Below are 19,360 nucleotides of genomic sequence, written 5' to 3'. Positions count from 1 at the left end.
AGGAGGAGGAGGATGAGGAGGAGGAGGAGGAGGAGGAGGTGGGGGAGCTTCAACTCTGCTCTGTATTTTGACATGAAACTTTATTTCTTTTTTTACATTTTGTCATTAAATCAACGTCAGTCTTTAGTGTTAAACACTTGTTGTTATCTGTAGAGTTTATAAAGGTCAGTCAGATCAACAAAAACACACAGGTCAAAGGTCGTACGTGTGGACGCCGTCATTAATGTAAGTTCATTTAATGATTTGATTTAATATAAGATACAAGTTTATTATAAATTCGTGTTCTGTGATGTGTGTGTTTATAACCAGACCAAACATTTCAGTGTGTAAACCACTGATCAGCACATTGGTAGAAACACTGACATTTACTGACTGTGACTGAATGATTATAGAGGACTGAATATGAAGCTGTGTTGTGTCCTGTTTGTCTCCTTCGTCTTATTGACATATTTGAACAACAGTGGCTCATGAAGGGCTGTTGTTCAAGGTGGCTGAATTAATTTGTTGATTGTTTTGAGCTTTACACATTTTGACACCTGTTAATAAAGCATTATTTTAAAAATCAAAATCTTCTGACAGATGAGGATTTTGTTCCTTCACTGATAAATCATTGAAATCTAAAAAATGTATGTGACGTTATTCAATTATTTTATTGTCCTGTCACTTGTTCTGTTCTGTCAGAGACGCTGAAAAGAGGAAGTACTCAGGGGTGAGGTTTTTGTCACAGTCTGAATCACTGTGATACATCCTCCTTAGCAGAGTCATCCCACGTCAGACAGAAATACTGAGCAGAGTCTCCTGTCTCTGTCTGTTTAATAATGAACTGATAATCAATGTCTGATGTGGGTTTAGAGTTGAATCTGTCTGAGGAGAATCCTGATCCATAGTGTTTTAGACTATCACTGTGACGATAGCCAAGAACCCACTGAGGAACTCCACCAGGAACCTGTTTATACCATCTGACATAATCATTATCATGTCTCTGAATGTTACAGTTGAGAACAACCTGTTGTCCTGCAGTGACTGCATGAACAGCAGGAGTCTGGGTCAGAACTTTTGCTGCATCAACATCTGTCAACAAACACAGAAAAGACATGAGACACAGGTTTGGGTTTGAAAATAAAGTGAAGTCTAAAGGACTAAAAAAGAAAGTCTTACATGTGAGAGCAGTGATGAGAGTGCAGAGGATCCCCAGCATGTTGTCAGTGTGTGGTGACAGAGAGGTGAGCAGGGTGAGGAGAGTGAGGAGAAGAGGGAGACTGAAGCTTATAAAGACACTGAGGGAGGAGGAGGAGGAGGTGGAGGAGGTGGAGGAGGTGCAGGGTGGTCTCATAAAATGACCTTCTGTTACTGTTTCACCACTAAATTAATCCTACATCTCTTTTTTAAAAGAATTAGTTTCTTGATAAACTGTAATGTTGACAGATTAACATTTGTTTAAATGTTCAATAATCCAGATTAATCTGAATGTCCGTGTCTGTCTTTCCAGGGTTTTGTTTTGTCACTTATTAATCTTTTAGCTGTGATTTTATTTTCTAATGAAACAGGATTCATGTAGTTAAACAAAATGTAAAGGGAAACATTTTAAAACATTTTTCAGGGCGGTATGTTCACAAATGTTCTCAGTACAAAACCAAAACAGACACAGAACAGTGGCACACTTCTTTTATTTCTAATTTAAACATAAAATGCTCCAGTAAACCAAAGACTTCCTGATGTTGGCCTTGATATTTCTACAACAGTGATGTTTACAACAGAGAAAACAAAAGTGTCCAGTGTTTTGGATTTCTTTTTTCTTTTCTTTTATTTCAGCTCAGAGGTGCAGTGGGTCAGTCTCCTCACAGGTCAGAGCAGTGATGAGAGAGCAGGCGGTCACCAACATGTTGTCAGTGTGAGCTGAGAGTTGTCCTGGGACTTGGAGGTGAGCTGACTGCTGACAGAGTAGAGGGTTTGGAGGAGGAGGAGGAGGAGGAGGAGGAGTTTTGCTAATGTCTGAGTGCTGTGCCATGTTTGAAGGTTTTTCAAAGCCAACTTACTAAAAGCCACCTTCATATGTGTATATCATATATAAACACAGAGGAGTTCAAAACAATAACATATGCTTTTTTTTAAACACAGTTAAAATGAAAAATAAAACGTGTGTTAGAGGAGGGAAAGTTTAAAAGTCTTATTTCCCACAAGTCTGAAACTAGACCAGTTTAATGACCTGAATCTAAAGGTCTTGTCATGAGGTGCAGCCTGCAGGTGCTTCCTGGAAACAGAAGAAGGTGACGCTTGATTGATGGAGGATGAAACCTGGGTTTCAGGTTCTTCTTGACTCATTTAACGTCCCGAATATTTAAATCTAACGAACCTACAGTTTGGGAAAAATGTGAAGAAAACTAGTGCAAATGTATTTCTTTTATTCATTATCTATTAATTTTAATATATTGATTAACCCATTAATACATCTATGTAAATTAATAGATAATAAATATTAGGGGCTTTAGCTTTTGTAAATAAACTAAATTCAAAACTCACTCTCAAAACAAGGTAATTACACGTAATTGTTTGAGGTTTTAATGATGCTTGAATACTAAGTTACTGGAATGTTTTCGAAATAAATAAAACAAAATGCAGAAGGTTTTTATTTCTAAATCTACTGATTTTTCATTAAGTCGAATTGTTTCAAACATTTTTGAAAGTTTTTTTTCTGCTACATTAACCGTTGTCTCTCTTCCATTCTATAAAACAGAAACTTGAGGTAAATGTTAATTTAAATGTCATGACTAAAATGGGCACAAAGAGCAGAGAAGTATTCATGATTGTTTATTTATTTATTTAATCTTTTTGTCATTGTAACACGGGGATACAACGAAATTTTAACCCAACACCAAGGTGAGCATTGGGCAGCTTAAAAAAAAGAACAATAAACGATAATAGACAAAGAAGAAGATTTATTTTTTATTTTTAAAGTAACACTTTATTAACAGTTGGTTGAAAACACAGTTATATAATGAAGACGTAATCAACAAATCAAGAAGAAAGAGCTCGTCAGCCGTTAGTCAAATTACACAGTATGGTATACGTGGGTAAATACTTCCACCTTGTGGTAAAAACAATTTGTGCAACCGGTGGCTACATTGTTCCAGATTTAAACACCCTAAGATCCTCCATCAAGGGTCACGTATTAAGAACGGAACGTGTTAAAAACAGAAGCTACTCACCATGTATGGCCCACTAAACATTCCATGTTGAACTGCTGGCCCACATTGAGTCTGTGCAGCCCAAGTAAACCCATGACGGGCCACACAAACATAAACATCGTCATAGGAACCACTGTTAAATTTTACTTGTTGAGAGTGACCGGTTTCTTATGTCCTCTCCTGTGCATTCTGGTCACTGACGGCTTGGTCATCGACGCTCTGTCAGGGTTTCTTAACTGAGCCAACTGTGGAAACCTCGGTCCAACCCTGGGGAGAAGCTTCAGTACGGGCCGCTGCGGTGGAGTTAGTATCTTTAGTCTGAGCTCATCAACAAAAGCCTCCATTCTGTCGAACTTTGCGCCCAACCTGCCGAGCTCCTCTTTGAGATTGTTGAACTGTCTGTAGAGGTCTCTGAGAGCTTCTGACAGAGGCTGGATCCTGACAGAGACAGTTGAGAGTGACAGCTAATGAGAAGAACGAAGGTTTGTGATGAGCCGTCAGTCTGTCAGATGTTGGATGCTTTTCAAATCGCACTCAAGATTCCCCTTCTCAAATTATCAAATGTATTCCCGTTGATTTCATTTCTGTTAAAATAAGTCAGCTATTCTGGTCAGAGCAGTCACAGATCATGTTCAACAACAAGGCTGTGAAAACACTTACATCATAGGGTCTTTGTTATTCTGCTGCCTATTTGACCTTTGACCTCTGCCTTGCTTAACTTTGAGATATTGTCTGTGCTGCTGAAGCCTGATGATACTTGTACCCACCTGTTGTATTCTGGAAGAACTGATGCATGGTCATTAATTAGCAGCTCTTTCACTTGATTTAAAATGGCAAATTTCCAGTTGTCCAGGACTTGAGTCAGGTTAGAACAGGTCCTGTTGTCAGGGTGTCCTGATGAGGAGACACAAACTATCCACTATCAGGGAAGTTAGACATCAAAATTCAGGGTCCAGGGAAAAGCTGGGAAAGGTCCAGGAAAGCGTACAAGAAACAATTTTTAGTTTTCTTCCTTTTTTGTAAGAAATAATGAGGAATAAAAGATAACAAAAATATATCATAAAAACTTAGCTTAAAAAAGCTTAAAAAATAAATAGCACAAAATAAAAATCATATAGAAAATAAAATGCAGGTAGGAAAACTGACTCAGTACAAACCTGCCAACCATCTAACTGATTTAATAACTAAGTAACTCATGTACTTACTATACTTACCTACTTACTATATTACTGTACTAGAGAGGGTTTAAAAGAAGGAAAGTGAACACCTTGTCATTGTGACATTGTGACACACATCACTGCACACAACCAAACGTGACCTCTGCATTTAACCCATCACTGAAGTGAACAGTGGGCAGCTTTTTTGAGCGCCCGGGGAGCAGTGTGTGGGGACGGTGCCATGCTCAGAGCACCTCAGTGGTTACTTGGCAGCTGGTGGACTCAAATCTGGAGCCTTCAGTACCCAAGTCCACTTCCTTAACCACTAAGCCACCACTGCACAAAGGAAACATGTATGAATATTGTTTCGAATGTACCTGAAATTCACAATAAAAAATAGTCTCTCTTACTGTAAATGATGTAGAGATGGCTAAAAGGCTTGTCTTTTATTTGAATCATATGGCTTTTTAACAAATTGTATATAATATTCTTACAGCAAGCCGTTAGGAGAAGAAGAAGAAGAAGAAGAAAGAGAAATCATTGGCCACATAAAAGTTGTCCAGTTGTTCCTGTGGAGCCATAAACTAAATTTAATTTAAAGATTGCAGAGTGAGGTCCCTGACCTTTAGTTGGCCACTGTGGAGTTTTCCATGTCTTGGCTGCACACACTGAAACCACACAGACCAGGACCAGAGCCTCCTTCATGATCGTCCACCTCACCAATCAACAAAAACCCATAAATACGACATAAAACACAAGCAGACATGAACGTAGGCAGTACTTGATACTACTATACCTTTCTGTGAAGTAGTTCCTCGGGAGAAAAAAAAACACCTTTGGAGATATGGATATATGGAGATATGTTCTTTCAACAGTAAAACAATAAACAGTTATTGCTGAGCACAACCTTTTATAGACAGATCCCACCACATGCCCCCTCCCACTTTACCAAAGCATGATGGTGTTGCTGCTGCTGTGTGGAAACACACACGTGGTTTCCACATGAGTCCGTTATCAAATGTGTGTTGCAGTCTCCACATCTGCAAAGTGAACAGGATGTCGTCATAATCCCTGATCAATGCTGCACGAGTCCATTAGCTTCTTTTCAGGGCTTGTGAGGTGACAGGGCTCTGATCCAGAGGTGTTAAATGCTGCAGGGTGGCTGCGGACCAGCATTCCTCCTGACTTTTGTCATAATATCTGCTCCACATCTGGGCTCTGTGACAAACTGGGCCAAAGACTCCAACTAACGGCCAGTGTCTCAGGAATGTGATGAGGAGAATCAGTTCATGCTGTTCCATGACTCTCTCTAAAAGTGACTGCATTATAACTTAAATAAAAGCTGAACAGATTGAATTTTATTTTATTGTATAATATTTTATTTTTTTATTATCATCCTACAAGTTTACATTTTGCAACAAAATTTAAATTAATTTACCTACAAATCTAAAACAAAGGGTTTTTGTTAATGATTCTTGGCTGCTAATAAAGGCTGTAGAAAAAAAAAGGTTTGGCAGTTGTTCATTTGAAGTCCAGATTTGAACAAAACCTTTAAAAGTATTTATGCTTCTCGACCCTAAATTGAAATGCCATTAGCAGAAAAAAACAGCAGCTTTGTTGATTGAATCCACACCAGCATGTTTGATATCTTTAGACTGACTGTGCCGCATCCTGTGCAGATGTGTGGAGTGTTGATATACGACCCAAGGAAACCCCTCTACTTCTGATCAGCAGTGAGGCTGGGCAGGCGCTCTCTGCATCTGCACTAATGTTGAACCCAAGCACGAGAAAAAAAAGGCAGACTGTCAGTAGTCAGAGTCCAGCATCTAAATAAAAGTTAAAAGATAGTGAGGAATATAAAGAAAGCATATAAAGATACTAAGCTTGCCAGACACAAAAAAGGTATATAAAAACATATTTCCAGAAGTAAACATAACGACATACAGGGTACATTGATGTTGAAAATGATTTTTTTTTCATTACAAACTAAACTAATGGAGATCCAATGGGGAGCAGGCCACATAAAAGCAGGCCGGACTTTGGTCTGTACTAAATGACGCATACATATCAGAATCTCCTTCCTTAAAATGAATAATCCTGGAAACTTTTATGGAAGGACACATTTCTGGAGTGCATTCCTTCCAGCCCAGAACAGCAAAGACAGGAAAGAATGACAGCAGTGAATGGTGTGAAGCCAGGCTTCTGTTTATGACTCACTCACTCACAGCAGCATCATACCACCTTATAGCTCCACAAACCAATGTGAGGGTTTGAAATATCTGAGTTATAGCTGAAAATTCTCAATGATGCAACTGGCCTGTCAAAGCCATGTGACCTGTGTCTGTGTGACCTATGGGGTTTGAGGTCACACAGTGATGTCATCAAGAACTTGACATTTCTGTCCCTCTTGATGTGTGGAAAAAGACACACCATAGGAAGACATAATGAGCATATGATATCAATGTCACAGAGCTAAGGCAACGCAGCCCATAATGAGCACAGAGACGAGAGAGAAAAAGGAGGTGGAGAGACCATGACTGGCCAAGATTATTGAGATGCTAATAGTACACTAGCAGTACTAAATACAGAAGGATAAATATATTGCTATTTTTTTTAAAATTTATTTTAAATAATGGAAATTTACACAACAAAAGTATTGGGTCTGGATGTGCAATACTGGGCATACAGTGCAATTATCTGCACATTATCTGAAGACTGGGAGACTAAAGCATGAACCAGGGAAAAGAGTGAGGACAGGGTTAATATTATTAACCAACTAATGTTAATGTGTATAAATCAATAAAGACAAGAAAGCAAGACAGAGAGAGAGAGAGAGAGAGAGAGAGAGAGAGAGAGCTCTGTGCACCATGGGAGTTCCCCAAGCAGTTCAGGCCTAAATGTTGTTGGATCCATTTTGTACTTGATAGAAGTAAGTCTAAAAACATTAACCTATAATGACCCCTCCACCCCCCACCCCAACGCCACCCCTGGTTATGGGGGTTTTGGTTGATAATACAATTTTTATTTTAATTTTAAGTCAAAACTGCACTGACAAATATTTGTTGTACAAGTAAAATTCACCTCAGTTAACGTGACTACGCTGTAGCATCAAAGGGTTAAAATAAACTAACTGTTTTTGCATAACAGGTTTACGTATTAGGAAAGAAAGGTCCTGGTGTTTAGCTCATGGGGGTCATGACCTCAGCTGTATATAGTTTCATACAACACACCAGTTTACAGGATGAAAATTTGCAGCTCCTGTTCTAGGAGAGTAAAAAAATATGAATATTATAGGAAGTACAAAAGAAGGTGATGGAACATGAGATACCAATGAAAAATTATATATTTTCAGTTGTATTATAAAATATAACAAATTAAAGTGCCAACAGCAATTTTTTCGTAGTTTTCCCGTTTTCTCTGCCATAGGAGCTGACATTTTTGCTCACAGTTCTGCTCCGTTTATGTGCTGTTAAAGTCGTTCCAGATCGCTGGAGTTCCACTCTAATGTGTGTGAATTTCCTTCACTGTGTAATCCCCACACTGTGACTCTCACATGATGACCAGATCTTACGTTTCAGAGCAGCCAGAGGCTGAACACTGGGTGGCTGCTCCACCACATCTCACATGCTCCCCTATTTGAATGCCCCCTCCTGTGAACCCCACCTCTCCTCCCATTAGTTTCACTCAGTGTGACCAGAGCTACACAAAGGGAGCACCATCTCCCAGTCATGGCAATGATGAAGAGATATTTGGGGATAAAAAGCTCTCCTTTCCTGTTGATCGGCAGAAACGGTTCGCAGGATGAGTCCACTCCCCTCATACCAAAGGTAAGGATCACAATATGTCACTGTTTTTTCCAGAACTCTGTTCTAACTGTATTCTTGTGTACTCAAAGGCAGGCTCTAGAGAAAGCGATACTGGGGAGTTTGACATTGTCTCTAAAGAGTATATGGAATCAGGGACAAACGGTGGACGGAACCACAGCCACACAGTATTTTCGAGGATCCAACGCTACTACAGCTATTCATGGATGGACTACTTCCTGAAATATTTCCTGTTTCTCTGCACTCTGCTTTTTACAGTCCTGGGCCTTTTAGTTCTGGGTCTAGGGATGTGGGGCTTAATCAGCAAAGAGTCGTTTGCCAAGGAGAAGGTGGGCAGTATTGGGACCGACCCAATGCTGTTGCTCGTGACATTGGGCTTGTTACTCACCATGCTCTGCCTGTCGGGCTGTGTGGGTGCACTGAGAGAAAACTCCTGTTTGTTAAAGCTCTTCTCAGCTGCTGTGCTGGTGCTCGTATCTGCCCAGGTGCTAGCTGCAATCCTGCTCTACAGTCTGCAGGACCAGCTTGGAGGCTACCTGCGGTCAGGAATTTTAACTGCAATGGCGCGTTACCAGGATGACTTGGATTTGAGATTCATCACAGATGAGATACAAACAAATCTGCAGTGCTGTGGGGCCGACAACTATCGTGACTGGGAAGTCAACATGTGAGTAAAGCAGGGGTCAGCAACTTTATCTGTCAAGGGCAGAGAATTTTTCTAGACAGACACCTTGGGATCCGTACACACAAATAAAATGAAATAAAAATACTATTTCTGTCTCACATTATTATTTGTTCATTTTGGAATCCAGTCACGGGCCATATTGGATGGTTGAGTGGGCTGGATTTGGCCCACGGGCCACCATGTGATAATCACTGGAGTAGAGTGTGAGCAACATGGATATGAAAAAAAAAGACTGATGAATATAACACATTCCTAAAAATTCAACTTTATGTGTTCATTTTTCCCACTTTCCCAGATATTACAACTGCTCAGCTCCAGGGGTCCTGGCCTGCGGCGTTCCTGCTACTTGTTGTGTAAACCCTTTGGAGAACGGCACAGTGTGGAACTCACAGTGTGGGGTGGGAGCACAGCTGCTTGATGAGTTTACGGCTCAAAGCGTCATCTTCCTGGGGGGCTGTCTGGGAGGAATTTCTCGGTGGGTTGAGCTGCACAACGGCGTGATCGGGACAGTCTGCATCGTTGTACTCGGCACCCAGATCCTGACTCTGTTCATCACAACATGGCTGCTAGAAACCATCCAGAGACATAGATTTTATAACTCGCTGACATATTGATAATTAATAGTAATCAGTGACAAAGGCAGTTTTATTGTCCTGGCCCATGTGTTGTTGTGATAAACATTATGGTATTATATTAATAACATCTGAATGCAGATCAGAGACACATGAACAATTTTAGATTTACAGGAAAATCCCTTCCTTCAAATAAGAAATACACATGGTGTGGACATGTTTGAAGAGGTGCTGAATCACAGCTCTGTTTGTCTGTTTTGTTTTTCGATTTTTTTTTTTTTTGTGTGTGTGTGTTTTTTTTTACAGAGCTGAGCGCCCACTGTTAGTGGAGCTGTAAACTCAGGGCCATTGCAACAAAAGCTACAATTGACATTAAGATAGAAATGTTTTAACACAACTGTACATTTTGACTGACAACATTTAAACTAATATGATTAAAAGCAGCTGTAAATGTTATTTATTTGATACAGATAAAATATTTTCTAAAACTCCTCTGGAACTCTTAAAAAATTAATACAGTATTTGATTTGTTTGGTTATGGAAATATGCGTTTGTGAATACTGGCAGAGAAAGGCAATGTCTGTCTATCTATCTATCTATCTATCTATCTATCTATCTATCTATCTATCTATCTATCTATCTATCTATCTATCTATCTATCTATTGATCTATCTATCTGTCTATCTATCTATCTATCCGTCAGCAACAACAATATAAAACATTCTACGTGCGATATAAACATCGTTAAAATGATCTCCCCAGTCTTTTCAGGCCAAAATCAATAACTTCAACCTGTTTTATGCAAATGAGCTGTTTTTACGCTGCTTTGTTATTGGTCAAATTATCATCGGTGTGCTGCCATCACGTGGTGAGAGCAGTACTTACATCTCGGGATTGAACAAAGATTGTCTATTACTTGTCATGCGCCGCTTCGCTCTGAGGTACTGAGCAAATTGACTACATTTACGTTTATGTTTTCTATGTACTCTTCAAACTTTGCCATTAAAATTGGTGTTACCTGGTGTGGTTGAAATAAAGTTACACCAGTGTGAGGCACAATAGATTTGCGAGAGCTTCAATGTTGAATCCATTGAAACGTTCAACAGACGCGCACTCAACAAAGAGGGAGAGTGAGACATCTGCACACAGAAATGTCATTCTGACGTCTACGGTGGAAGTTCAGAGTTCAGAGGTAGCACACGCTGCTCTACATGTGTTGTTGTTGTTGTCATGTTTTCATTCAAAAATTAAACGACAATGGCGAAAAATAACAAGAACAAACCCATCGGACCAGGAAAGAAAAGAGACAGGAGCAGACCACAATCGAGGTAACGTAGCAGCTCTATTGTGCCGAAGAAAAACAGTAACTGCATCGGGCCACAGCGCTAGGTGTTGTTAGCCCTGTAAATTAGCAGCTGTTAGCTGCATTAAACTTTTATAAAGTCTTGTAAAATGTTCTATGTCTTCTTTGAGTCTTCATTTGCCTTTGACTTGTTTACATGATGTTTTCTTGTTAAAGTAAACCCGCATTTAAAGTTCTTAACAATAAATCTCGTTTTAAACTTAAATGCATGGCTACGTTGACATTGTTGATGCACATCATTCGTAACAGCTTTTTTGGTAGTTCGTTTTTCACTCATAGATAAATGTTTATGTCTGAACTCCAGTGACCAGAAGACCAAACGAGATGGTAAACCAAAGAAAACCAAAGAAGTCGATCACCTGGATCACATTCCGTTTAAGCTTAGAGAGATAATGAAGAGCAAGGACAAAATTAAAAATGGAACTCTAGTATCCAAAAAACATAAGGGTGAGTATGAATTTAAAAGAGAAATGTCCCCGAAGGTCCTTGGTGTTGACTTTTCTTGTATACTTGGCTTTACTTGTAGAGACAGCGAATTTACTTATATCTGTCTCTTAGCTATCACTTCACGAAGAAAACCAGAGAAGTCCATGGACAGTGACATACCTGTGCCACATTTCAAGAGGCGAAAGAACGAAAGTGAAAAAGCTTATTTGAGGCGCATGAACAACGAAACCAATCATGTACGCTTCCTCACTAAAAATCAGATAGATAGAAAGCCAGAGTTGGATGCAGACAAACAGGAGAAGCCTGCGAAGAACAAATCTGATAAAAAGAAAGAGTAAGTTCCTCATGGTTAAGAACTTTTTTTCTTTTTAAAAACCCTCTATATAAACAGTTATAAACAGTGGTCTGAACTGCTGCTTCTGTTGAATGTTTACATGCAGTTGGAAAAGGCTTTTGGTGTTTAAGAAAGTCAGTTTGTATCCTGATGTCTAATGTTTTTTTTACAGGTTTGATAAAATGAAGTTACAGAAGCTACATCAGAAAAAGTTGAACAAGAAAGAAGCCAAAATGGAAAAGGAAATGTTTGTAGGTAGGTCCTGGTGCCTGACTTTAAGGATGGCAACTATTACGAGGCAAATGTGATATTGTTTAGTGTGAATATTGCTCTAAAGCACCAAACGATTGTTGAGCTCTCAGGTACGAAAAAACCAACACAGGTGTTTTTTTTAGGAGGAAGATGATTATTAAACCTATATTATTCAGGTTTACACAAACTGATTCTAGATGAGTGCGGAAGCTCTTGAAATCTGTGAAAACACAGTTTGTTGTAAACATTTGTGTTTGTGATTTTGTAGATCATGTTCCGTTTGGAGAGGTGAGCATGGCTCCACCAACGTTGAACATTAAACCCAGAAAAGCTCAGATCAAGTCCCAGGTAACTGTCACTTGAATAAATCACACTTGACTTGTGACTGTCTGAAGTTGTAGTTTGGGTAGATGGTGTCGATGTCATGGACGTGTCAATTACACATTCAAATTAGTTCACTCTGTTTATCTTCTTGGTTTCCATCTTTAGAATTCTACCAAAGACTTGCTCCTCAACTCTCTTCTTGGAAACACAGCGTCCTCCATGGCCAAGCCCTCCATGGCCCGACAGAGAATCATGGAAGAGGAGCGTCAGCGAGCAGTGGAGGCCTATCGTCATCTGAAGAAGCAGCAGCAGCAGCAGCAGCACGAGGCCAAGAATTTCAGTCAGGCCAAAAAGAGAACTATCAGTGATGTGTGACATCACTCAGTTTCAGGTTTAGCTTTTTTTGCACTGGACAGTAGAGTTGATGAGCTGCTGAATGTGAGGTAATCATCAGCAGCACAGATCCAGACTCAAACCCTGACTTGGACTCTGGATGTGATTTGACGAGGTGCAGCTTACCAAGTCAGGTGGCATCAGCAAACATTTGCATCCACGGGTCCAAGTTTGTGGTAAGATTAACGTCATCCTGTCATTTTCATAATTGTAGTTCAACAGAAGCTCCAGTATAATCATAAAAATACAGTCGACTGTTGTTGATACGTTTGTATAAAAACACACTTTTTGTGATTTAGATAAAGGACAATTAACACACAAAAGATGTTAAATTATGTACTCACACTAGATGGCAGTGTTCCAGCTTTTTTGAGCTGGTCTAACACATCCTAATGTGTTTTTCTTTTAATAAAATGTATTTTTCATCCATACATTCTCATAGTTTTATTTTAATTTGTATTTATTCTATTTAATGGTCTTTGTTTCATCAAAACCCAACTGTTTAAATGTAAATTTATAATATAAAAAGTAACAATGGTATGGAATTAAACTCTGGAGAACCTGGTGGGATATCCTGTGAGCTGCTCCAGAACAGGTGACAAATTGTTTATATAATAGATTTATTTTGATATCATCTTTATTTGTTAAATTGGCTGGGACCTTATATGGTAAAAATAAGTATTAGTCGTTTTCACTGACCCATCAATGTCAATTTAGGATAAAGAAAATGTACACAGCCGTGACACATTTCAAAATGTGGTGTATGTAAGTTTATATCATTAAGAGCTTGGGATACTCCCTTGGAGTATTGCTACAACTTGTAAAGAAGTTGTTCGGTTTTGGTTCTACTCTTCATTTGAAATGGCAGGCAGATGAAACTGTGCCTGTAGAACTAGGCTTTTTTTATGCATATCATCAGTGTAGAATTTTATTTTTTCAATTTTATTTATTTTTTGTCCTTTCTGGACATAAAATTATTACAAGCCAAACTGGTTTTCAGCAAACCTCTGGGTATGTCGCTCATGACCTATTGATTTTTGCGATCTAAAAAAATGTAGATGGAAGTTCATTGTAAATGAATGATGTTTTTGTTAAGCCCACTATGAATCTGGATCCTGGAACTAGTAGGCTGTCTTTACAAAGGGTCTGTTTAATGGTTTATCCATTTAAAAAATGGTCATTAAAAACACAAAAGCATCTTTTAACGTTTTTAAAATAAATAAACACATTTAAATCAGAGTATTATTGATCTACTATACTACCTTCTCTTCTACTATTACAAGTGACTGAGAGCTCTGTCTTTTCTGTTTGGTCAGCTTGACCAGCATTTTTTTTTCCAGTCCATTTGTCGTCTAAGGGTTGTCACAGTGACAAGGAAATGCATTAAGTGGGGACAGCTGCGTGTGATTGGTAGTGCTGACTTCCCGGTGCTGAGCCCAGCCACTAGTGGTCATTAAGTCGAGCCGTGTCCATGTGCACACGACAGCTTCTCATAATACCAAGGGATTCACGGTGGTTGACTGCCACAGCACAAGGTTGCTCAACATGTTGTGTTACTGATAAGGATTTAATGTAAAATACTTTTTTTTTTAAATAAAAAAACAGAGGAGAGGACTGTGTGTCTGGGATCCCACAGACAGTAGCCAAGTCAGAGTTTCTAAGAAAACATTGTCTCAGGTGTCATAGCTCTGGTTTGTTTATATTTGGATATGTTTTTCTAGCCGACAAGCAACACCCATTATCTACAGCTCTTTTTGACATTATACGTCATATTACTCAACATATCTGCTGTATGCTGGACTGACAATGGTGGTGTTACACATCAAATGCACTCTGATCTTTCTGATTCTCAGTTGGTAAAATGTTCATCCTGTCAACACAGGGTGGAGGCTCAGCCTGCTGCTAGGCAGCAGCAGTTCACTCACTTCACATGGCTCTGTGAGTATGTGTGCTCACGTCTCATTTTGTCTTAGTTTGATTCCATATAAAAGTGGATCTGTCTTCAATTATATTATCTTTATGAAGTGGTGAGTCAGACAATGGTGACGTTGGATGGATCAGAACTTTTATACACAAGGAATAAAAATATATATTATGGAAATCCAGCTTTTTATCATTTACATGCCATAACTTTACATATACAGTCACACAAAAACTGAAGCTATGGTTTGTCAAAACATTTGGCTTCCAGTGGTAATTTTCATAACCAGCACACAGTATCTGATTTTACTCACAGCCTACATTAAACTCCGGGTCTGTTAAGATGTTACACTGAGCCTAGCACCAGAGCAGTTTACAGAAGCAGGAACAGGTCACATCAACATCACTCCATCAGTGTTTCCAGATAATAAGTAAAAACAATGAACATCCACATCAACTATTGGGCTCCATTTTTGTTTTTACCACAGTTTCATGTTGAAAATATGAGAAAATGTGGCAAAAGAGTTGTGTTTGTGTCTTGGCCCCCAATAAAGTTTATTTTTTTTATCCTTATTTAATTAACTAAAATCCATTGACTGCTCTGGTAACAGTATAAAGGATACCAAACAAATCAGAAGACCTTTCCATACTGTTCTTCCTTTAACAACTGCTAAGTCCAGTGGACATTGGTCTTAAGGTAAAATCCATTAGAGCCACACGTCAGAACAGAAACCATTTACACTCCTATCAGAGCCACACTAAATGCACACACATTAGAACCACAAATGACAAAAACTGTCTGAACCAGGACTTAAACAGAGAACTACTAAACAACAACACAAAGGTATTAGTGTGACAGATGAAGTTTTGAGTCCTAATTTTCATGGCCTTGTTTGAATGGACATGACATAGAGAAGCCAAGCTGACAGCCTTTCCATATGAAAATGTTCGAATTGCCGAATAACACGTTAGTTTCTTTTTCGACACAGCGTTTTATTTTTGTTTACGAGTCTGAGCTCCTGTCGTACGCAATAATCGTTATGCAGACAGAAAATGTGCGACAACATTGGACGACTAAGTCAGTTTTGAGGGTAAATGCCAATCAGATTAGTGTCTTTTCCTAGGAAGAGACAGGTGAAGATTTACATTTGCTTTGCGCTGTGGAACTAGAGCAAACCCCCAGTTGACATTTGTTTGATAATTGTACCAAGTGGGTGTGCATCAAGTCTTCTCAACCTCGAGTTGGTTGAATGAGGGAGGGTACTGCTGCTCCCTGGACTCAGTCAAGGAGTGGTGGCCCGTGAGATCATGGCATCTTTTTCCACCTATAGAAACACGGAGTGTGTCGTAATTTAGGATTGATCGATAGCAGGAGTTTCATACTGTAAATGAGCTCACTCACCTGTGTCATGCCCTGGGAAATCAGAGCTAGTTCAGTGGGCTGGTACACTTTACTCCGTACCTGACCATTGTAAGCTGCATACGGAGATGTTGGCTTTGTCGCTGATGGTTAAAAAAGTGAAAAGGAACATTAACCGCAGATTAGGATAAGGAATCCGATGTAAAGCATAGATAGATAGATAGATTTATAGATAGATAGAGCAGCAGAAAGATAACTTAGATAGTTCCCTGATATGAATGAAAGTTAATTGGAAATAAATTCATTTTTTTAACATAAATAACTTTTTAAGTTAACAGTCTTCTTAGTGTTGGGTTTTCTCTTTCAATGTCTCAAGTCTCTAGAATCATTGTTGCAATTGCTAAAAATCTGGTTAGAATTTGCATAGACTTTCATAGACTTCCGTGAATGAACTTACTGTGTAGCTTGTTTCAGAACAAGTGTACAACATAAAAAATTATGTTACATCCTTTTTTGATTAACAAAAGCTAAACCAGGATACTAAGACATAGGTGGTGGTGCATCATGTCTTACCTGGAGTCTCATGCAGCTCAAAAGCTTTGTTGTCCAGGTACACATTCATGTGAGGCTTTTCTGGTACCTGGGTGTTGTCATAAACCAGATTCCGCGGAGTGTAGACGTGGTCTCCGTCATTAGGCTCTTCTATGTCTTGGTCTTGCTGAGTCAGCAAACAGACCTCTGGTACAGTGTAGAGGAAAAGGAACACCAAGGCGTTTGACACCACAGCTATAGCCAGAGTAGGATCGTTCCAACTGGCATTTCCGGACAATCTGTTCCCATCAATGTACATAATAATCCATGTGACCCAGATAGCTAGGGTGATGAGGCCTGTGATCAGGATGAAAACTCCATCTTTGTGCCACTGTTTCTGCCTAAGTGCTGTTGTGCGAATTGCTATAAATATCATAGCTAGCATCAGGAACAAGACGTAGATGAGTGCCATTACAAAGTCTTTGTTAGCTATGTTGCAGGCTGGGTCGAGGGTGATGTCACCTCCTGGTTGCCTGACCACAGTGATGATGAGCCACTCGGTGTTGATGATCACCTCAATGAGCCAGAGGCCCAGAGCTCCAAGGTAGATTTGCCAACCCTTGGGATCCCACTCCAATAAGGAAATCCAAAGCCCATGCATCATCAGGCAGATGAAACAGCCTGCAAAAAGTACTCCAAAGAGGAACCTGCGTACAGCACAGGTGACAGAGTTCTGCTCCACGATGAAGGCAAAAGTAAGTCCAAAGAGCCCCAGAGTGAAGAGTAAAAAAACAGCCTGCAGAGCAGCCATACTCTTCCTCTTTTTGTCTGTTATAAACGGTACGCAGGCCAAGAGGATGATGAAGAGGACCAAGGACGTCACCACCCCAGCAGCAGCAACAGCTTCCAACACGATACCCCACACTTTAGTCAGGTCACACAAGTTGTAATAATCTGATCTGATGCTCGAACCGCATCCTCTTGGGGCAGTGGTTGGGTCCATGACTTCAGTGTAGACGTCCTTATTGCTATTTAAAATATATATATACATATATATGAGTACATCATTTCACAATAAATATGATCATTCACATATTAGCAAAGAAATGAGCAAAAAGACACTATCCTATTTGACGTCATGAAGACGCTCTGTTACACCATGTACTTCAAATGGAATAAGCAGTTACTGCCAAAGCTGTATTTCTGATCACTTTTCAAAGTTCCAACTGTTAAATCCTACAGATACTGTACGTCTATTCTTGACAAACAGTCGCATGCTTCCAATACTACAATTTTACCTTTCCCCTTGTCTCTGTTTCCTGTCAGTCGTTAAAAATAAAATCATTTAAATAGATGATTCAGAAAGTGGAATGCTTTGCCTACCCTGCCTCTTATTATCACTCTGTGGTGAATTTAAATGATACACTAAACACGTAATTATAATGTCCAATAACGTGCACTAACATTTAATTTAAAGAGAGCGTCTTCGTGCATTTTATAATGACACCCAACAAACAGAGACATTTGACCTCGTCCACCAATTCTTCTCATACTGTTATTTGCAAAGATTTAAATGGGGCATTATCCACTTAAATACCTTTATTATCCCATTCATAGTTTTCCAAAATATTTGTACAAATACCAATCTGTAGTATTTTTACTTTTGACTTTTTTAACTGAAACGCATCGCGACACGAAGCTGACATTTTAAACGTAAAAACCATTCATTAAAACAGTTTAAGCCTGCCAGTGATTATTTTACCTGGAGTGATGAATACACAGGTGTTTCAGGAAGATATATATTCCGAGTTGAAAATTCGACCTCCGAATTTAAACTTGCTCTGGTCAATAATTCCTCTCTCCGTTTTTAAGGCGATGCGGTTGGTGCGTTCAAGGACCAGCTTAATCGCTTTGCGTTTCCTCTGCGGTTCCGATCACGAACAGGTCTTCCATCTACTGACTCTTATTTAATAACATGCTGTAGTAAACAAGTCGCCGACGAACACCAGCCCGTGTAATGGTGTTATTGCTCCTCTAAATATCAGTACTTTCTGCAGTTCGAAAAAAATTCTCCCTTGACCAGCCTCACTGGTGTTTGCAGCTTTGCATATTCTGTGAGATTAACATCTCAGGTGGTTTACAGTCAAACAATGGCTCTACTCACCTCACTCCACTGTCACTTCCACTTGTTAACGCTCTGTGGAAACCGAATGATCTCGATTCATTGCGTGGTTCAATTTCAATCACAGTAATGGCTAATGATTAATGGGTTCTTCACGGATTCACTGATTTGATCACTTCTGTGATTAAATTGGGTTACCACTTATTAAAATGCCCAAAGTCAGGCTCCCAGGCCAAATATGACACTTGCACGGTCTAAATATGGTTTTACTTTTTTCCTCTGAAATGTTGATTTTTTTTTTAAATACATTTTCAGCAATGATTAAACTTTGAGCTATCTTTGAGGAAGTATTGTTTATTTTTACATTCTACACAAATTACAGAAAATTAATTTCTACACAAATTAATTTTGATCAGCCCTAATGTTTGTCACATGAGAGAGCTACTTATGTTGTGTTACATTTATTTTCATAGCTCAACTCGAATATACAAACTCAATGAGCTTTCTTTGCCTAAACATTTACAATATGTCACTGTTGACATATTTTAACATCACCAAAGTATTAAACCGACTGCAATTGTTTTGCAATCGTCATGACGGATATACAATAACGAAACATATTTATTTTATTCATGTTCCACAAGGGTAGGGTAGCGAAGTGACACGTTTTATGATAGGATTTTATCAAGAAATGCGGTCGGTTGTTCGGTTTTAGCTCCGCCAACAACAAGTTCCAAAAGTTTGTCTGCACGTCAGGCCATTTAAGGGAGCAATTCCAATTGATGTGCCATTGCACTTCAACGATTGGATGATGATGAATGCAATTGAACCTTACAGACAGCAGAGGGCGAGATGAACAAACGTGAAGTATTAGCGGACGTGATAGAAAGC

General features: G+C 39.2%; 4 protein-coding genes across 5 annotated transcripts in view; 2 read left to right on the top strand and 2 right to left on the bottom strand.

Moving 5' to 3' along the window:
• The window catches only part of LOC103392796 (immunoglobulin lambda-1 light chain-like), a 5,176-nt gene extending 3,866 nt beyond the window's left edge, over positions 1–1,310 (bottom strand). Inside the window, exons 1-2 of one of the 2 annotated variants that reach the window (XM_025064808.1) lie at positions 1,159–1,310; positions 746–1,071 (exon numbers count right to left, since the gene is read on the bottom strand). In XM_025064808.1, coding sequence (XP_024920576.1) covers positions 746–1,071; positions 1,159–1,198 — 366 coding nt within the window. In that variant the 5' untranslated portion in view covers positions 1,199–1,310. The remainder of the gene's footprint in view (positions 1–745; positions 1,072–1,158) is intronic. The other variant, XM_025064809.1, reaches the window with a different exon arrangement.
• Positions 1,311–6,862: 5,552 nt separating this feature from the next.
• tspan10 (tetraspanin 10) lies at positions 6,863–9,680 on the top strand. Its single transcript, XM_008329552.2, has 3 exons — positions 6,863–8,169; positions 8,238–8,833; positions 9,147–9,680. The coding sequence occupies exons 1-3, from the start codon at positions 8,071–8,073 to the stop codon at positions 9,463–9,465; spliced, it is 1,014 nt and encodes a 337-aa protein (XP_008327774.2). The 5' UTR covers positions 6,863–8,070; the 3' UTR covers positions 9,466–9,680.
• Positions 9,681–10,374: 694 nt separating this feature from the next.
• Positions 10,375–12,967, top strand: ccdc137 (coiled-coil domain containing 137). Its single transcript, XM_008329526.3, has 6 exons — positions 10,375–10,751; positions 11,091–11,233; positions 11,345–11,567; positions 11,740–11,822; positions 12,088–12,167; positions 12,309–12,967. The coding sequence occupies exons 1-6, from the start codon at positions 10,681–10,683 to the stop codon at positions 12,516–12,518; spliced, it is 810 nt and encodes a 269-aa protein (XP_008327748.1). The 5' UTR covers positions 10,375–10,680; the 3' UTR covers positions 12,519–12,967.
• Positions 12,968–14,398: 1,431 nt separating this feature from the next.
• On the bottom strand, positions 14,399–17,509 carry LOC103392798 (G-protein coupled receptor family C group 5 member C-like). Its single transcript, XM_025064642.1, has 3 exons — positions 16,390–17,509; positions 15,859–15,959; positions 14,399–15,781 (listed from the first exon to the last, which is right to left on the bottom strand). The coding sequence occupies exons 1-3, from the start codon at positions 17,396–17,398 to the stop codon at positions 15,740–15,742; spliced, it is 1,152 nt and encodes a 383-aa protein (XP_024920410.1). The 5' UTR covers positions 17,399–17,509; the 3' UTR covers positions 14,399–15,739.
• Positions 17,510–19,360: the final 1,851 nt, after the last annotated feature.

Source organism: Cynoglossus semilaevis, chromosome 17, assembly GCF_000523025.1.
Source record: "Cynoglossus semilaevis isolate Cse_v1.0 chromosome 17, Cse_v1.0, whole genome shotgun sequence".
NCBI classification, from domain to species: domain Eukaryota; kingdom Metazoa; phylum Chordata; class Actinopteri; order Pleuronectiformes; family Cynoglossidae; genus Cynoglossus; species Cynoglossus semilaevis.
Note: the sequence above shows the minus strand (reverse complement) of the source record. Positions and strands in the feature narration are given on the sequence as shown.

What these genes read in the sequence shown, in the direction of transcription:
- tspan10 (XM_008329552.2), top strand. Translation starts at nt 8,071, where the DNA reads ATGGCAATGATGAAGAGATATTTGGGGATAAAAAGCTCTCCTTTCCTG. An exon ending in CCACTCCCCTCATACCAAAG is followed by an intron (nt 8,170 to 8,237) that starts GTAAGGATCACA and finishes GTGTACTCAAAG; the next exon opens with GCAGGCTCTAGAGAAAGCGA. An exon ending in CGTGACTGGGAAGTCAACAT is followed by an intron (nt 8,834 to 9,146) that starts GTGAGTAAAGCA and finishes CCACTTTCCCAG; the next exon opens with ATATTACAACTGCTCAGCTC.
- ccdc137 (XM_008329526.3), top strand. Translation starts at nt 10,681, where the DNA reads ATGGCGAAAAATAACAAGAACAAACCCATCGGACCAGGAAAGAAAAGA. An exon ending in AAATCTGATAAAAAGAAAGA is followed by an intron (nt 11,568 to 11,739) that starts GTAAGTTCCTCA and finishes TTTTTTTTACAG; the next exon opens with GTTTGATAAAATGAAGTTAC. An exon ending in AAGCTCAGATCAAGTCCCAG is followed by an intron (nt 12,168 to 12,308) that starts GTAACTGTCACT and finishes TTCCATCTTTAG; the next exon opens with AATTCTACCAAAGACTTGCT.
- LOC103392798 (XM_025064642.1), bottom strand. Translation starts at nt 17,398, where the DNA reads ATGTATATATATATTTTAAATAGCAATAAGGACGTCTACACTGAAGTC. An exon ending in TGAGCTGCATGAGACTCCAG is followed by an intron (nt 15,960 to 16,389) that starts GTAAGACATGAT and finishes TTTAACCATCAG; the next exon opens with CGACAAAGCCAACATCTCCG. An exon ending in TTTCCCAGGGCATGACACAG is followed by an intron (nt 15,782 to 15,858) that starts GTGAGTGAGCTC and finishes GTGTTTCTATAG; the next exon opens with GTGGAAAAAGATGCCATGAT.